The following is a 13713-nucleotide window of genomic DNA, read 5'->3' on the forward strand; positions in this document are numbered from 1 at the left end:
TTGTGGTGCAAATAAATTTTTTGAATGACAGGCATTTCAAAAGAAGAGAGATGGGAAACTTTTGCCCTTGAGACTCCAGCTCCCATCAGCCCCAGCAAGCATGGCTGATGGGCTCCAGCTCCTGCAACACCTGGAGAGCCACAGGTTTTTTTAAATCTCTTGTTTGTTTGTTTGTTTGTTTGCAAGTGCTATGTTTAGAATTGTTTCTTTTTTTCCAGGTTTTATTGCCTTTTCAACCATGCCACAGCTTGCTCAAAAGGTTAAACTCTTCATGGGCCTGGCTCCTGCCTACACATTGGACGGTATCAAAGGAGTCTTTTCCTTAATTCTACGCCTTCCTCAAGAATTGATAAAAGTAGGTATTATTCAAGGCCCATAATTCTAATATATATTTTTCTTCTGCATCTTTATGGAGAGTTAGTCTTCCTGCCATCCGCTTCATTTCCTTATGTTGAGTGTGAGCTTGAAGAATTAGAAGGTTTGGATCACATGAATATTTGTAGTATGATAAGGTCAGAGTCACCGTGGACTTTAGAAACAATTTCATCAGACATATTATATTGAGAATCTGGAATATATATAAACATAAGTTATACGTGAATATACCCTTATGGATCTCAACACTGGAAGTCTTTCAAAGAAAAGAGAAATGGTTAATGGAAATTCTTCTTCTTCTTTGGCGATTACTCATAGCCAAGTAAGATTGTCTTCCAAGAACACGGTCTTAACAGTGAGTCCCTAAGTGACTGTGGAGGCCAATTCTAGATCCACACATCCTTCCACAATGCTTTTTGGTGGCTGCTCCCAGACAGGATGAAGACTTTGTCACAGTCAGGGATGCTAGAAAGGAATGATTGACATTCCAACCTGCATGCGACACAACCAGTATCATTTGGATTCTGCTGCTGTTCAGCTTCTGTCAAATATTCTGTTATTCATCTTACTGTCCACTATTGAGAATGCCCTTTTCCAGGCCTACTCCAAAACTTTTAAGGAACTATCAAGAAGGCCCCATCTGCCAATCTTAATACCTGAGAGGTTGTGTGGGAAGAAGGTGGTTGTTGGAGAGCACCCCCTTAGAAATCTCTCCTCAGCTATCCAGAGCCAGGCCACATCGAAACCTGGAAGCAAAATTGACTAGAAAGCCCAGGCATATCTTTTTGAGCGTGCTTGAAGAAAAGTGGTATATAACTGTAACATAAAGGAGATCTGTTCCTAACAGGAACCTCAATGTTTCCTTCTAAGAAAGGGCAATTATTTAGTAATGCTTCAGATTTATTTATTTATTTTACAGCTTATATGCAGCAATAAAGAATACTGCTATTTCTTTAATGAACTAACAGCCATCAATGCCAAGTGGTGCAGCTATCCAGGGATTGACAAACTTTGTCTCCAAATCATGTCCTTATTCCAAGGACACAATGAGAAAAACCTAAATGTGGTAGGTAGTTTTATTCTCTATCATTTATTCATTTATTTCTTTTTGAACGATCTTGCTGTGTACATATACAAAACAACAAAAGAAAATCAATCAAACAAAATATAGTATCTGCCATAATTTTGAGTTCCTTTACACAGTTCTTCCATGGTGAAATTCTAGAGGCCTCTTTTAATAAATGTTGATCTATCTTTTAAAATTTATTTTCAAAATTATCTTCGGGTCTAGTTGGTAGTTGGTCATTGACGCATGGCCATAGAAGAGGAAATGCACAGCACTACAAAAACCAAAGAAGTTTCAGAGTGACTAATTTTAACTGCTTATGCTAATTTCCAGATGCAAAGTTAGAAGGAATTACTACTGTAGGGCAGGCTGTGACAGGTAACCTCTCTGCCTGCTCCATGTGCTGTCCAGGTGCTCACTGTTGAGAGGCAATGTCAAGGCCCCTGTTCTTCCTTCTTTATTCTTTATCAGCTGGATTCACTATGGGTGGGGGATTCCGATCTAGGTACCCAGACACCTCTTCATCAGAAAGCTGCTTCCTTGTGCAGCATTAAAGTGTCTGTATGCTTCACTACCTTGATTGCCATGACCTATCGCTTTGTAAATAAATGTGTTCCTTGAAATTTTTTCAATAATGTGAATATAAAAAGCATTTTCTTTTCTATTATTCTTCCAGAGTCGAGCAGATGTGTATCTTGGAATTTATCCTGATTTTACTTCTGTAAAAAATATTGCACACTGGAGTCAGGTACATTCTAACAAATACCTTCTCAGCTTCTCAAAAAACGGGAATCAAAAGTCTGAAGTTTCGACTTGCCTGTTTAGTTTCTCATGTTTCTGTTTTGGTTCTAAGGTTTCCATTTCATTTTATAAAAGTGTAGTTTTCCAGATTACCAGACCACTCAAAAGTTATATTCTAGATACTTCAATATTCAAACACGAACTGTAACAACTCTTTGGACCTCATGGGAAGAACACAGGAAGCTGCCCTTTACTGAATCTGCCCATTGCTCCTTTCAGTTCAGTATTGTCTACTCTGACTGGGAGTAGCTGTCCTAGGTTGCAAACTGTAGTATCTCCCAGCCCTACCTGGAGTTGCCAGGAATTAAATCCGGAACCCTCTGAGTGCAAGGCAGAGACTATCACTGATCTATGGCTCTTCCTGAATATTTAATTTTGACATTATAATTCTTCCTTATGTTCTTTCGCCATTGCTTATTCTCCTTGCTGCTGAGTTCTACCAGGGAAACAATGAGACTAAGGAGTAGGAAGCTGACAGGCAAGCAGTGGGTGGAGGAGGGAAGATGGAGGTTGGTGGGGTACTGCCCCATGCACCCGAGTGCACTTACATCCACTAAATCCTCACATTACGCAGAAGGTGAAACATATTGCAGTGGTCTTGGCAGCTGAAGATTGATGAAGGCTGGGCAAAAGAAGAGGTCAATATTGTGGACATAGGCACCAATTCTATGGGGGTGAGAATAGCTCCTCCCTCCCAACATATGCCCGAATGGGGCTGAACCCCCTCAATCTTGAGGGGCCGGGCTCAGTTTTTTAATATTTTCTCACAAATGAGGATGATAGATATGTTAATAACCTTCTACCTGACTTTCTAGAGACACCACTTTTTTAAGCAGAGCTTATGGTCCTATCATTGGCCAGAATGGATGGGTGGGAATTCTGATACTGTCAAACCTCGGTTCCCAAACAGCTCCATTTTGGAACGCCTTGGCTCCCGAATGCCAAAAACCTGGAAGTAAAAGTTCCAATTTTTGAATGCTTTTATGAAGTCGAACATCCGACGTGGCTTTTTCTTTGAGTTCGACAAGCGAAGTTTGACTGTAACCAAGATCCCTAGAGTTTGAATTTTCTTGTGGCCCTCCATCTTTCAAGAGGGCACGTTTTTTGAACGTGCACCAAATTTCAAATTGTGTATACGTGTTTTCCATCTTTTTAGGTTGATAAAACCAACCAATTTAAGTATTTCGATTATGGATCAAAGAACAAAGCTGTCTATAATATGGTAAGTGTTTTGGATTCTAATGAGAGATTTTGGCGGTAGGTTAAATGTTTAATGTGAACCGTGTTGTGATTTCTGAGTTCTTATATAATTCCTTTGGGTGAGGTAACACCAAAGACACCAAAGAACTGGTTGTAATTATGTGTTTATCTATGAAAGTGCATGCATTTAATGAGTAAGGGCATAGAAAACTTCCTTATCCCAAGTCAGACTATTTTTCCACCTGTCTATACTGATTGGCAGCAGCTCTGATTCTAAGCCCTACTAGAAAACCTGAGGGACATATGACCTTCGACACACAAACCAGATGCTCTACCAGTGAACTACCACTCCCCTCTAGATTTTGCCTTTTGGGATCCATTGAGAGCCTCCTTCCAGGCCAGATGGGCAGCGGGGCTTAGCTGAGACTAGTCTGCTGATATGTGCGGAAGTGGCTGCCTCTGCTATGTTACTCCACCTTTCAGCTGTTGGGGGGGGGTGGAGACTGAGCAACATCATCAAAGCCCTACTGCCCCTCAGGCTCACAAGGAGACCCTCCCTCTGTCCTGAAGAGCACGTCCTCCTCATGAGCCATGAGGACTCTTATTCCTTTTGCTATTCTTACTGCTCCAGAGTAAGGAGCTGGATACTTAATAGTTAAAGAATGATTTTCAAGGGACAGATGTTAGGCATTCAATGTATCTGAAGATCCAAAAGATGTCTTTAAAAAGAGGAAAATAAATAAAAGTGAACCTAATTTTCATCTTTCTGTTCTTTTTCTCAACAGAGTACACCCCCATTTTATAAGATAGAAGACATTACTGTGCCAACAGCTGTGTGGAGTGGTGGGAATGACATTGTTGTAACCAAAAAGGCTGTTGAACGGCTGCTCCCTCGAATCCCTCATTTAGTTTTCTATAAGAATATTCCTGAATGGCAACATTCGGATTTCATCTGGGGTCTTGATGCACCAGACAAGTTGTTTAAGGATATGCTTTCTCTGATGCAAAACTTCTTACCACAATAAGTGCCCAAACTGCAACCCCAAACCCACTTATTTATCGCAAAGTGCCAACACGGCAATTTAACCTGTATATCTCATTTTTTTCTGTGTGTTTCACATTTCTTCTTTATGACTGCTGTTGTAATAAATAATCCTTCATAAAGGTTATTGCATTACATTCTTCATTTAATTATCTTTCCACTGATATATAATTTTATGGTATAACTCAGTGCTTTTTTTCTTAAAAAATGTTTAGGGGTACTCTCATTTTGACTCAAGAAAATCACCACCAGGGGTGTGTGTTAGGATTCTTTTCTCGTGTTGCAGTCATGGGATTGTTTTTAATCACAAGATGGTGTATGTTTTCATTCCACATTGTGAGAAGTGAAGGAGACAGGATGTTTGTATTACTGTGTTTCCATGAGGTAGGACATTTGTCCTTTGTTCTTTCTCTTTGCTGTCTGATGTTGAAGAGGAAGGAGCTGAGTTACGATGCTCCAAGTGTGTATATGTAAATAAACATAGTTTAGCCAAATGCTGCACTGCTGAGTCTGTACACTGACTGCCTATACTCTGCTGATCCTGAAGTGTGCTGATGCCTCTGAGGTATCAGTCGCTGTGATGTTTGGGATGGAGAAAGATTTTGAATCTCCTGTACAACTCATCAGAAGGGAGAGAATATTGCCAGTCAGGTATGTGTCTCTGCCAGACTCCTAGTCGTGTGTAGGACCTCCTGACCCAGCGGGGGTGGGGAATAAATACAGTTCAAATTGGGAAAAATAAATACAGTGGTACCTCAGTTTTCAAATAGCTTAGTTTTCAAACTTCTTGGAACCTGAACACTTCAAACCCAGAAAGGAGTTTTCCGGTTTTGGAACTGTTTTTGGAAGCCGAATGTGCTCTGTTCTGAGTATAACTTCCGTTTTGAGTGCCACACTTCCGTTTTCCTAGTGAGCACTGCCTCCCTCCAGTGCTGGGTCCTTCTGCCACAGCAACCACCCCCTCCTCCAGCTCTGGTAGCCCCAGAACTGAGTGAGGGAAGGCTGGGGGGGGGGCAAGGGGCAGGCAAGGGATGTTGCCCCCCCGCCTGCTCCTGCTTGCAGGCAAGTAAGAGCAGGATCAAGCTGCTCCGCTAGGCGGCGTTGCTGCTTGCCCAGGAACAGGAGCTGGATTGGGGCTGCTCAGCTGGGGAGGTGCAGGCTCTATCACACTTTCCATTGAGGGGTTCGCGGCTGCACTCCCCTCAAGGAAGAAGTTTAAAGGAGCCCCCACCTCCACATCAGAGCCCCTGCACCACCTGAAAGCAGCCAGGCTGAATAGTTGCTGGGGTTGGGGAAGGTGGAGGCAGTCCAGAAGCTGCCTCTGAGAGCCCCTGCACCACCTGAAGGCAGCCAGGCACTCCTCAACTGAGCTGCCCCATCCCGCTCCTACTTGCATGCAACCAAGAGTGCAGGCAGGGATCTCTTGGCATGAAGCCTCCACTCCACTTCTGAGAGTCGCACGTGAGCCCTCCTCTCCTCCTCCTCCTCCCCCACCCCCAGCATGGAAGCTATGGCCCTAATGGGGCAATGGCGCACGTACTGGCATGCTTGCCATAGGTTCACCACCACTGAACTAGGACATAGTATACAAAGGCAATGCCAACAGGCCACACTTCATCCACAATTGACTGTGCAGCACCTGAAAATTAACCAGCTCATTAGTTGAGGAGGAAAACATATTAACTATATTATTCATATTATTCAAAAATTCCATGCATGTGCTTACACAACAGTATTGCTATTCCAAAATCGTGTGTGTGTATGAATACGTATAACATATATGAGAATATGTATACACATACATCCACATGATACAAGTGTACCATAATTCCCATGCCTTCAGCATAAGTAACTAAACAATACATATGTGTACCAGCATGTGTGTGCATGGCTATATCCCTATATATAGAAACAGCTTAAGAAATCAGTATCCTCTTGTAATATTACCACGTTGAGGTTGGAAGGGGCCCTGGGTCATCTAGCCCAACCTCAAAAGGCACAGAAACCTGCATAATAAATTCACAGCAAACTCGCATAACCAACACTATACATACACACCTGCACACATGTAAGCACACATATGCACATATACCCATGTCCACCCATGTAAACACACCGCAAACATAATGATTGACTCTCTGTACTTTCCTAAAGAATATAGTTAAAGTCGAGAGAAGCCCCTGGTCATCTAGCCCAATCTCCCAGCATATTTTATAGATGAAGGGGATCCCAAAGACCATTCTAGTCCAACCCCCTGCAATGCAGGAATATACAGGAAAGTTAGTATTCTGCTCTAACTACTAAGCTGTGCTGCCTGTAATGCCAGGTGTGCAGTTATCCCATATGCGGTCAATTTCTATACCACTTAATATAACAATAAACCTTGGGTTACAATTTTTTTTAATGGAATGAAGTGCAATATACAATGTAATTCTTTGTACAGACCTGTCTTGCCATTAGGCATATGCTGGGTGTGTAATTCTTATTATTGCTTAACCATTTTACTTGCTCTATATGTGTTCCAATATTTAAAATGTGTCTATAAAGATACATGATGCATAATTATACAATGTATGATGAAATTGATCTTATTATCTGAAGTTTATTATAACCTATAATAACCTATATAGGTATATATAGGCTGTGTATATTTGAGATCTGGTCACTAGGAACAGGTAAGTTAAAAATATTTTCTTCCATGTATCTTTTAATTTTTTTTTGGGGGGGTGACCTGTCTTCAGTTATGTATTTTAATAGCTTGCATTCTTAAGTTTTACATTTAACAATGTTATAAGTTACTGTAATGAAGCACAATCCTGTAAAACTTAAGCAGACTTCCATCCCATTGTAAATAATAGTACACCTTGCCAATGCAAGTTTAAATTGCATTGTGCCATTTTAAAATATACTGGAAGCAGTTTAGCTAAGCCCACACAGTTTAATGGATTGAATCATGAGCTGTTGCAGACCCTATTTCCCAGCATCAGAAACAGGAATTCCCACATCTCCAGACTCAGTCACCTTCCTTAATGGTTTTTTTTTTTTTGGTGGTTACAGATGCTTAGTTTTTTGTTTTTTACCTTAAAAGGTTTTAACTCCCCACCCCCAGCAGAATGTTGCTTATTCCCATGTAAATATAGTTTTATTCCTGTAGAGAGCCAGTGTGGTGTAGTGGTTAAGAGCGGTAGTCTTGTAATCTGGGGAACCGGGTTCGCGTCTCCGCTCCTCCACATGCAGCTGCTGGGTGACCTTGGGCCAGTCACACTTCTCTGAAGTCTCTCAGCCCCACTCACCTCACAGAGTGTTTGTTGTGGTGGAGGAAGGGAAAGGAGAATGTTAGCCACTTTGAGACTCCTTTGTTGTTGCTGTTTAGTCATTTAGTTGTGTCCGACTCTTCGTGACCCATGGACCAGAGAACGCCAGGCACTTCTGTCTTCCACTGCCTCCTGCAGTTTGGTCAAACTCATGCTGGTAGCTTTGAGAACACTATCCAACCATCTCGTCCTCTGTCGTCCCCTTCTCCTTGTGCTTTCCATATTTCCCAACATCAGGGTCTTTTCCAGGGAGTCTTCTCTTCTCATGAGGTGGCCAAAGTATTCAGGGCACTCAGGGCTGATTTCCTTAAGAATGGATAGGTTTGATCTTCTTGCAGTCCATGGGACTCTCAAGAGTCTCCTCCAGCACCATAATTCAAAAGCATCAATTCTTCGGCGATCAGCCTTCTTTATGGTCCAGCTTTCACTTCCATACATCACTACTGGGAGGGCTTTCCACAGGTTAGTGGGATTCTTTATCTCTAGCTTAATTTTATGTTGCTGTTGTTTTCGGATAGAGAGACAATAATCTGGGGAGCTCATAAAAATTCCTCAGTGGCTTACCTGTCATGTTTTTATTTGCTGGGTGTTTCTTATGGTCATTTGTGGTCATCTGAAGGCAGCCCTGTTTAGGGAAGTTTTAATGATAATAATAATAATAATAATAATAATAATAATAATAATAATAATAATTTGTTTATAGCCCACCCATGTGGCTGGACTTCCCCAGCCACTGTGGGTGGCTTCCAACAAAATATTAAACTACATTTTATTTTATTTTTATTTTATAAAATTAAAATTTTAACGTTTGATGTTTTATCGTGTTTTTAATATTCTGTTGGGAGCTGCCAAGAGTGGCTGGGGAAACATAGCCAGATGGGCAGGGTATAAATATTATTATTATTATTATTATTATTATTATTATTATTATTATTAGTCCTGTTGAGTTTGAAGCTCCACTCTGCTTTTTCTCTTCAACACTACTCCTTATAATCATTAATTTCTCCTCTGATCTTTTGTCTGACTCTATGCATGCATACTCAAAGAAAGTTCCAGCAAGTTCTTTGGGACATACTCCAAATAAATTCCCCATTATCTTTGACCAGGGTGTCCAGTTTGATGCCATAAACCCCAAACTTGTCATTTCTTTCATAGCCATCTCAGTTTCCCTCCCAAGCTGGTTTGCTGTGGCATTGCTTTATTTGCACAGTTGCTGTTCTCCTTTAGTTAAGAGTGCTTGATAGCTTTCATCACTTTAAACCAGTCCTACCACTGGTTTAGGCTATAAGCACAACATGATTTGCCAACCATGTGAACTAAGTTAGACTGGGAAGATTAGGCTGATAAATTATTTTTAATAATAGTTTTATTATCTATATATGCTACCTATCTGATTGTGTTGCCACAGCTATTCTGGGCAGCTCCCAGCAACAGAATAAAAACACAACACAATGTTTCTGCCCTCTCATGCTAAAATGCTCAGAATGTGCCTTGCAAAATTAAGACCCAGCTCTGTGTATTGGCCTTCATTCCCTCCCCACTGTAGGAAAAAATTGGAGGTCATTTAGAAAAAGAAGAAGTTTGATGTCTCTAGATTTAATCTAGTTGAAGCCCAGAATGGAAATTGCAAGGAAGCAATGATGGTATTATTAAATAAATAGCTATTTATTGAAATGAAATTAATCACTGAAAACCACATTCTCAATTAAAACCACATTTTAAAACTTTATATGTACAATTTATATACCACATAATATAAAAATAAATGTCTAAGTGGGCTACATTAAAAAAAAACACCAAGGGAGTGAAATATACAATTCAATGTTTTATACAGACTTGCCTTGTCACTAAGCAAATGCTCAATATGTGGTGATACTTTCTTCTAAACCATTTTTGTTGATCCAATAGTGCATGATGAAACAGATGTTATTCTCTGAAATTTATTACAACCTAGGTTTTCTGCAGTGTCTATCTTGTAGCCACTGATGAACAGGTAAGGTAAAGGTAAAGGGACCCCTGACCATTAGGTCCAGTCGTGACCGACTCTGGGGTTGCGGCGCTCATCTCGCTTTACTGGCCGAGGGAGCCGGCGTACAGCTTCCGGGTCATGTGGCCAGCATGACTAAGCTGCTTCTGGCAAACCAGAGCAGCGCACGGAAATGCCGTTTACCTTCCCGCCGGAGAAGGTACCTATTTATCCATTTGCACTTTGACGTGCTTTCGAACTGCTAGGTTGGCAGGAGCAGTGACCAAGCAACGGGAGCTCACCCCATTGCAGGGATTCGAACCGCCAACCTTCTGATTGGCAAGTCCTAGGCTCTGTGGTTTAACCCACAGCGCCACCCGCATCCCGATGAACAGGTACAGGTTAGCAAAAATACTTTATTCCATGTATTTTTAAAAATTTTTATTTTTTAGTGACATATCTTTTGTCTTGCATTTTAATAGCTTACATTCCAAAGCTGTGTACATTAAACAGTGTTATATGTTACGGTATTGAAGTACAATCAAGAAAAAAATCAGCAGACTTGCATCCCATTGTATATAATGGCCTGTTTTGCAAATTACCAAAGCAAACATGTGAGCTAAGCCCCCATAGTTTAATGGATCTAGTCATGAGGTGTTGCAGACCCCATTTGGTGTCATAACTCACTTGACACTGTTGGGTCTATCTCAAGCATTGCAGATACTGGAGGAAGATGAGGAGGAATGAAAGAGGGAGGCTGGCCCCACCTCAACCCCACCTGGCTCTGTGTGGAGATAGGACTTCCAGCTCCGTTCCTTCCAGAGGGAGAGAGAGTATTGTCAGAATCCAGGGAGGCCAAGCAGAATGATACTGTAGTTCTGTTTTAAACTCAGGTCCAAGATGTGGCTGTTTTGGGGAGTGGCCTGCTTTGTCCAACAGGCTCTGACATCTGAAGAATTGAGCAGCAGAAGACATCTGAATCCTCAAGAATTTATGACTATTGTAAGTTAATAATTCAGATGGCCTTGAAAACAGTAGACCAGGATCCTTGTAATTTCCTTTTAAAACAGTTTTCAAGAGCACATGCATTTCCAGGAAGAAACTCCATGCTTGGCAGGAGTTATTTCAAACTGCAAATTAATCTGATTGTGTTTGAAACAATACTCTCTTGGCTAGATTATCTGATCTAGAAGACACAGTTAACTTTGACAACTCCTTCTCGGAGCAGAGTTTTACACTGGCTCCTCAGTGTATATGTTGACATTTGCTACACAGGCATTAGCTGAAGCCTTAGGCAGCAGATTCATTATATTTCTCATGGTGAGACATTTCTTTGTGGTAGTTTACCATACAGATTTGGTGTTCTGCATCATATCAGTACAGATTTCCTTTTTGTCTTTTTGTTGTGGAATGGAGAAAACCACAATCTCTCTGTGGTTATGTACACTTCACACAAATATACCCAGATGGGGGAAAGGGGGAATAAATTTGATTCAGTTCGCATTTCAAGCTGAATCTACATGATTTGCATTTTCTGGAACAATACACAAATATACAAAGCCGTCCTTCAAAATTGGCACGTCTCTAATTTTTGTGTGCTGTTCTCCAGCCAAGTAATGGAAATAAAAATGCATATACCAGAGTAACATGTTTTTTAAAATGCATATACGAGTGAAAATAGCATACCAAAAAATCATTTTATTAGGCAAAAAAAAAAAAAAGGTGTGCAGAAAGGGGTCTGTTTGGCAAACTTGCATACAATCATGTGTACATTATGAGAGTTTAGGGGAGGGATAGGGAACCTAAGGCCCTCCAGGTGTTGTTGTACTACAACTCCCATAATCCTTGACGCTTGGCCATGCTGGCTGGGACTGATAGGAGCTGGAGTCCAGCTACAGCCACAGATTTCCCATGCCTGGTGTTGGGCTAGTAAAGTTACTTCACAATAATCTTGGCCCTTGGAAGTTTTTGTTCTTTGAGATATTCAAGCCATTGTCCCAGAAATCGAATGTTCAGATTCTTTTTTTAAAATCTAGCTTTTCTATTTCCATCCCTCTCCACTCAGCCTGAAATCATCGGGTGTTGGGGATACCCCAGTGAAGAGTATGCAGTCCTGACAGAGGATGGCTATTACCTGCAGGCAAACAGAATTCCACATGGAAGACATAGTTCTGGGAAGACAGGTAGTTTTGAAATTTAGTAGTAAATGTTGTTAAATGCCACATCCCATAACTAATATTCCCGTGTTCAACTTTTAAAATGTTATCCATGCTTCACCATTTTTTCTTTCATTCAACTTTATGTGGAAGCAATCTTATAAATAAAGATAGAAATTGTTGCAAAGTGGCTAAAATTCCTTGAGTTGTGCTCAGTTGTTCATTATATCTGAGCAACAAGCAACAATAATCCCAAATTATCGACCATTAGAATACACAGGGATGCATAATTATCCAGTCTTCTATTCAGAGTATTAATAAAATGAGACACTATGAAACATCTTAAGTCGTACGGGGATTAGTCGAATAGGTTTTTTTATGCCTTTTCAGAAATTAATTGAATCAATGCATATATTAACTATCTTCTTATTCTTAGGAGAGTTGTTTGGAAATGGCCACTGGGCAGGATCTGGCTGTTGTAAATTCCCCAGCTGACTACACGGCAGTACAGGATAGCCCCCCAAGTCTAAAGATTTAAAAAAATTAAATTCCCCAAACTTGGGCAGACTGTGAGGCTGTGTCTGGCTGTCGGACTTGCGCATGGAAGATCTCATTCTAGTCCGCCAGCTAAGGATAAAAGCTGACTGTGCCTAGCGCTTATAGGGTACCCCATTAGAGGGATCTAGGTGGAAATCTCTGTCCAGAAGGCAAGTGTGGGGCAGAGAATTCATAGAGCTTCCAGCAGTGGTTTTGGAATGGCCACCTTGGTAGAACGACCCTGTTTAAAATTTTAGCCCCCCAACTGGAGGCTGGGATGGATAAATACCCAATGCCAGAACCAAAGTCTACCGACATCTGAAATCAATAAAGTGGTGGTGAACTCTTATCCCAGATCCTTCTCCGTCATGGGATCACCTTCACATTGTGGCAGGGAGAGTGTTGCAAATGGCCCCACAATGATAATTTTATCAGATGTAGCCAGTTCTTCATTCTCTCCGGCACCTGCGGTGGCACGAACCGCCCATACGGGTGTAGCAAACCACGCATAGGGAGGGATGGGATGGGGAGCGTGACCCCCAGTCCATGGGTGCAATCCGGCCAGGCCGGGGGGGGGTGCGATCTGGCGCAGCGGCCTGGCTGGGAAGTGTGCTATGGGTGGGGGGATTCCCATCTAGGTACCCAGACACCTCTTCATCAGAAAGCTGCTTCCTTGTGCAGCATGAAAGTGTCTGTATGCTGTACTGCCTTGATTGCCATGACCTTGTGAATGTGGGCGTTGCTTGAAAACTCTTCAAGCATTTTCTTTCCTATCATTCTTCCAGTGTCGAGTAGATGTGTATCTTGGAATTTACCCCGATTTTACTTCTGTAAAAAATATTGCACACTGAAGTCAAGTACGTTCTAATATCTTCTCAGCATTTCAAAACTTGGAAGTTAAAAGTCTGACATTTCGAGTTGCCTGTTTAGTTTCTCATGTAAAAGTGTCGTTTTCAAGATGACCAGACCACTCAAAAGTTATATTCTAGATCAGTGATGGCCAAACGTGGCCCTCCAGCTGTTTTGGTACTACAATTCCCATCATTCCTGACCACTGGTCCTATTAGCTAGGGATGATGGGAGTTGTAGTCCCAAAACAGCTGGAGGGCCATGTTTGGCCATCACTGTTCTAGATACTTCAATATTCAAACATGAGCTGTAACAATTCTTTGGATCTTGTGGAAAGAACTCAGGAAGCTGTCCTTTACTGAATCTGACCTTTTGCTGCTTTTATTGGCCAGGGTGGATGGGTGGGA

The 13713-nt window shown here is 41.5% G+C and overlaps 1 protein-coding gene across 2 annotated transcripts in view; it reads left to right on the top strand.

Annotated features, from left to right (window-relative positions):
• LOC309341929 (lysosomal acid lipase/cholesteryl ester hydrolase-like) overlaps positions 1-13713 on the top strand; it is a 31235-nt gene that overhangs the window by 15912 nt on the left and 1610 nt on the right. For both annotated transcript variants that reach the window (XM_081861919.1, XM_081861918.1), the window contains exons 6-8: positions 219-355; positions 1295-1441; positions 2118-2189. In XM_081861919.1, coding sequence (XP_081718045.1) covers positions 219-355; positions 1295-1441; positions 2118-2189 — 356 coding nt within the window. The remainder of the gene's footprint in view (positions 1-218; positions 356-1294; positions 1442-2117; positions 2190-13713) is intronic.

Source organism: Podarcis erhardii, assembly GCF_964252035.2.
Source record: "Podarcis erhardii genome assembly, chromosome: 5".
NCBI classification, from domain to species: Eukaryota; Metazoa; Chordata; class Lepidosauria; order Squamata; family Lacertidae; genus Podarcis; species Podarcis erhardii.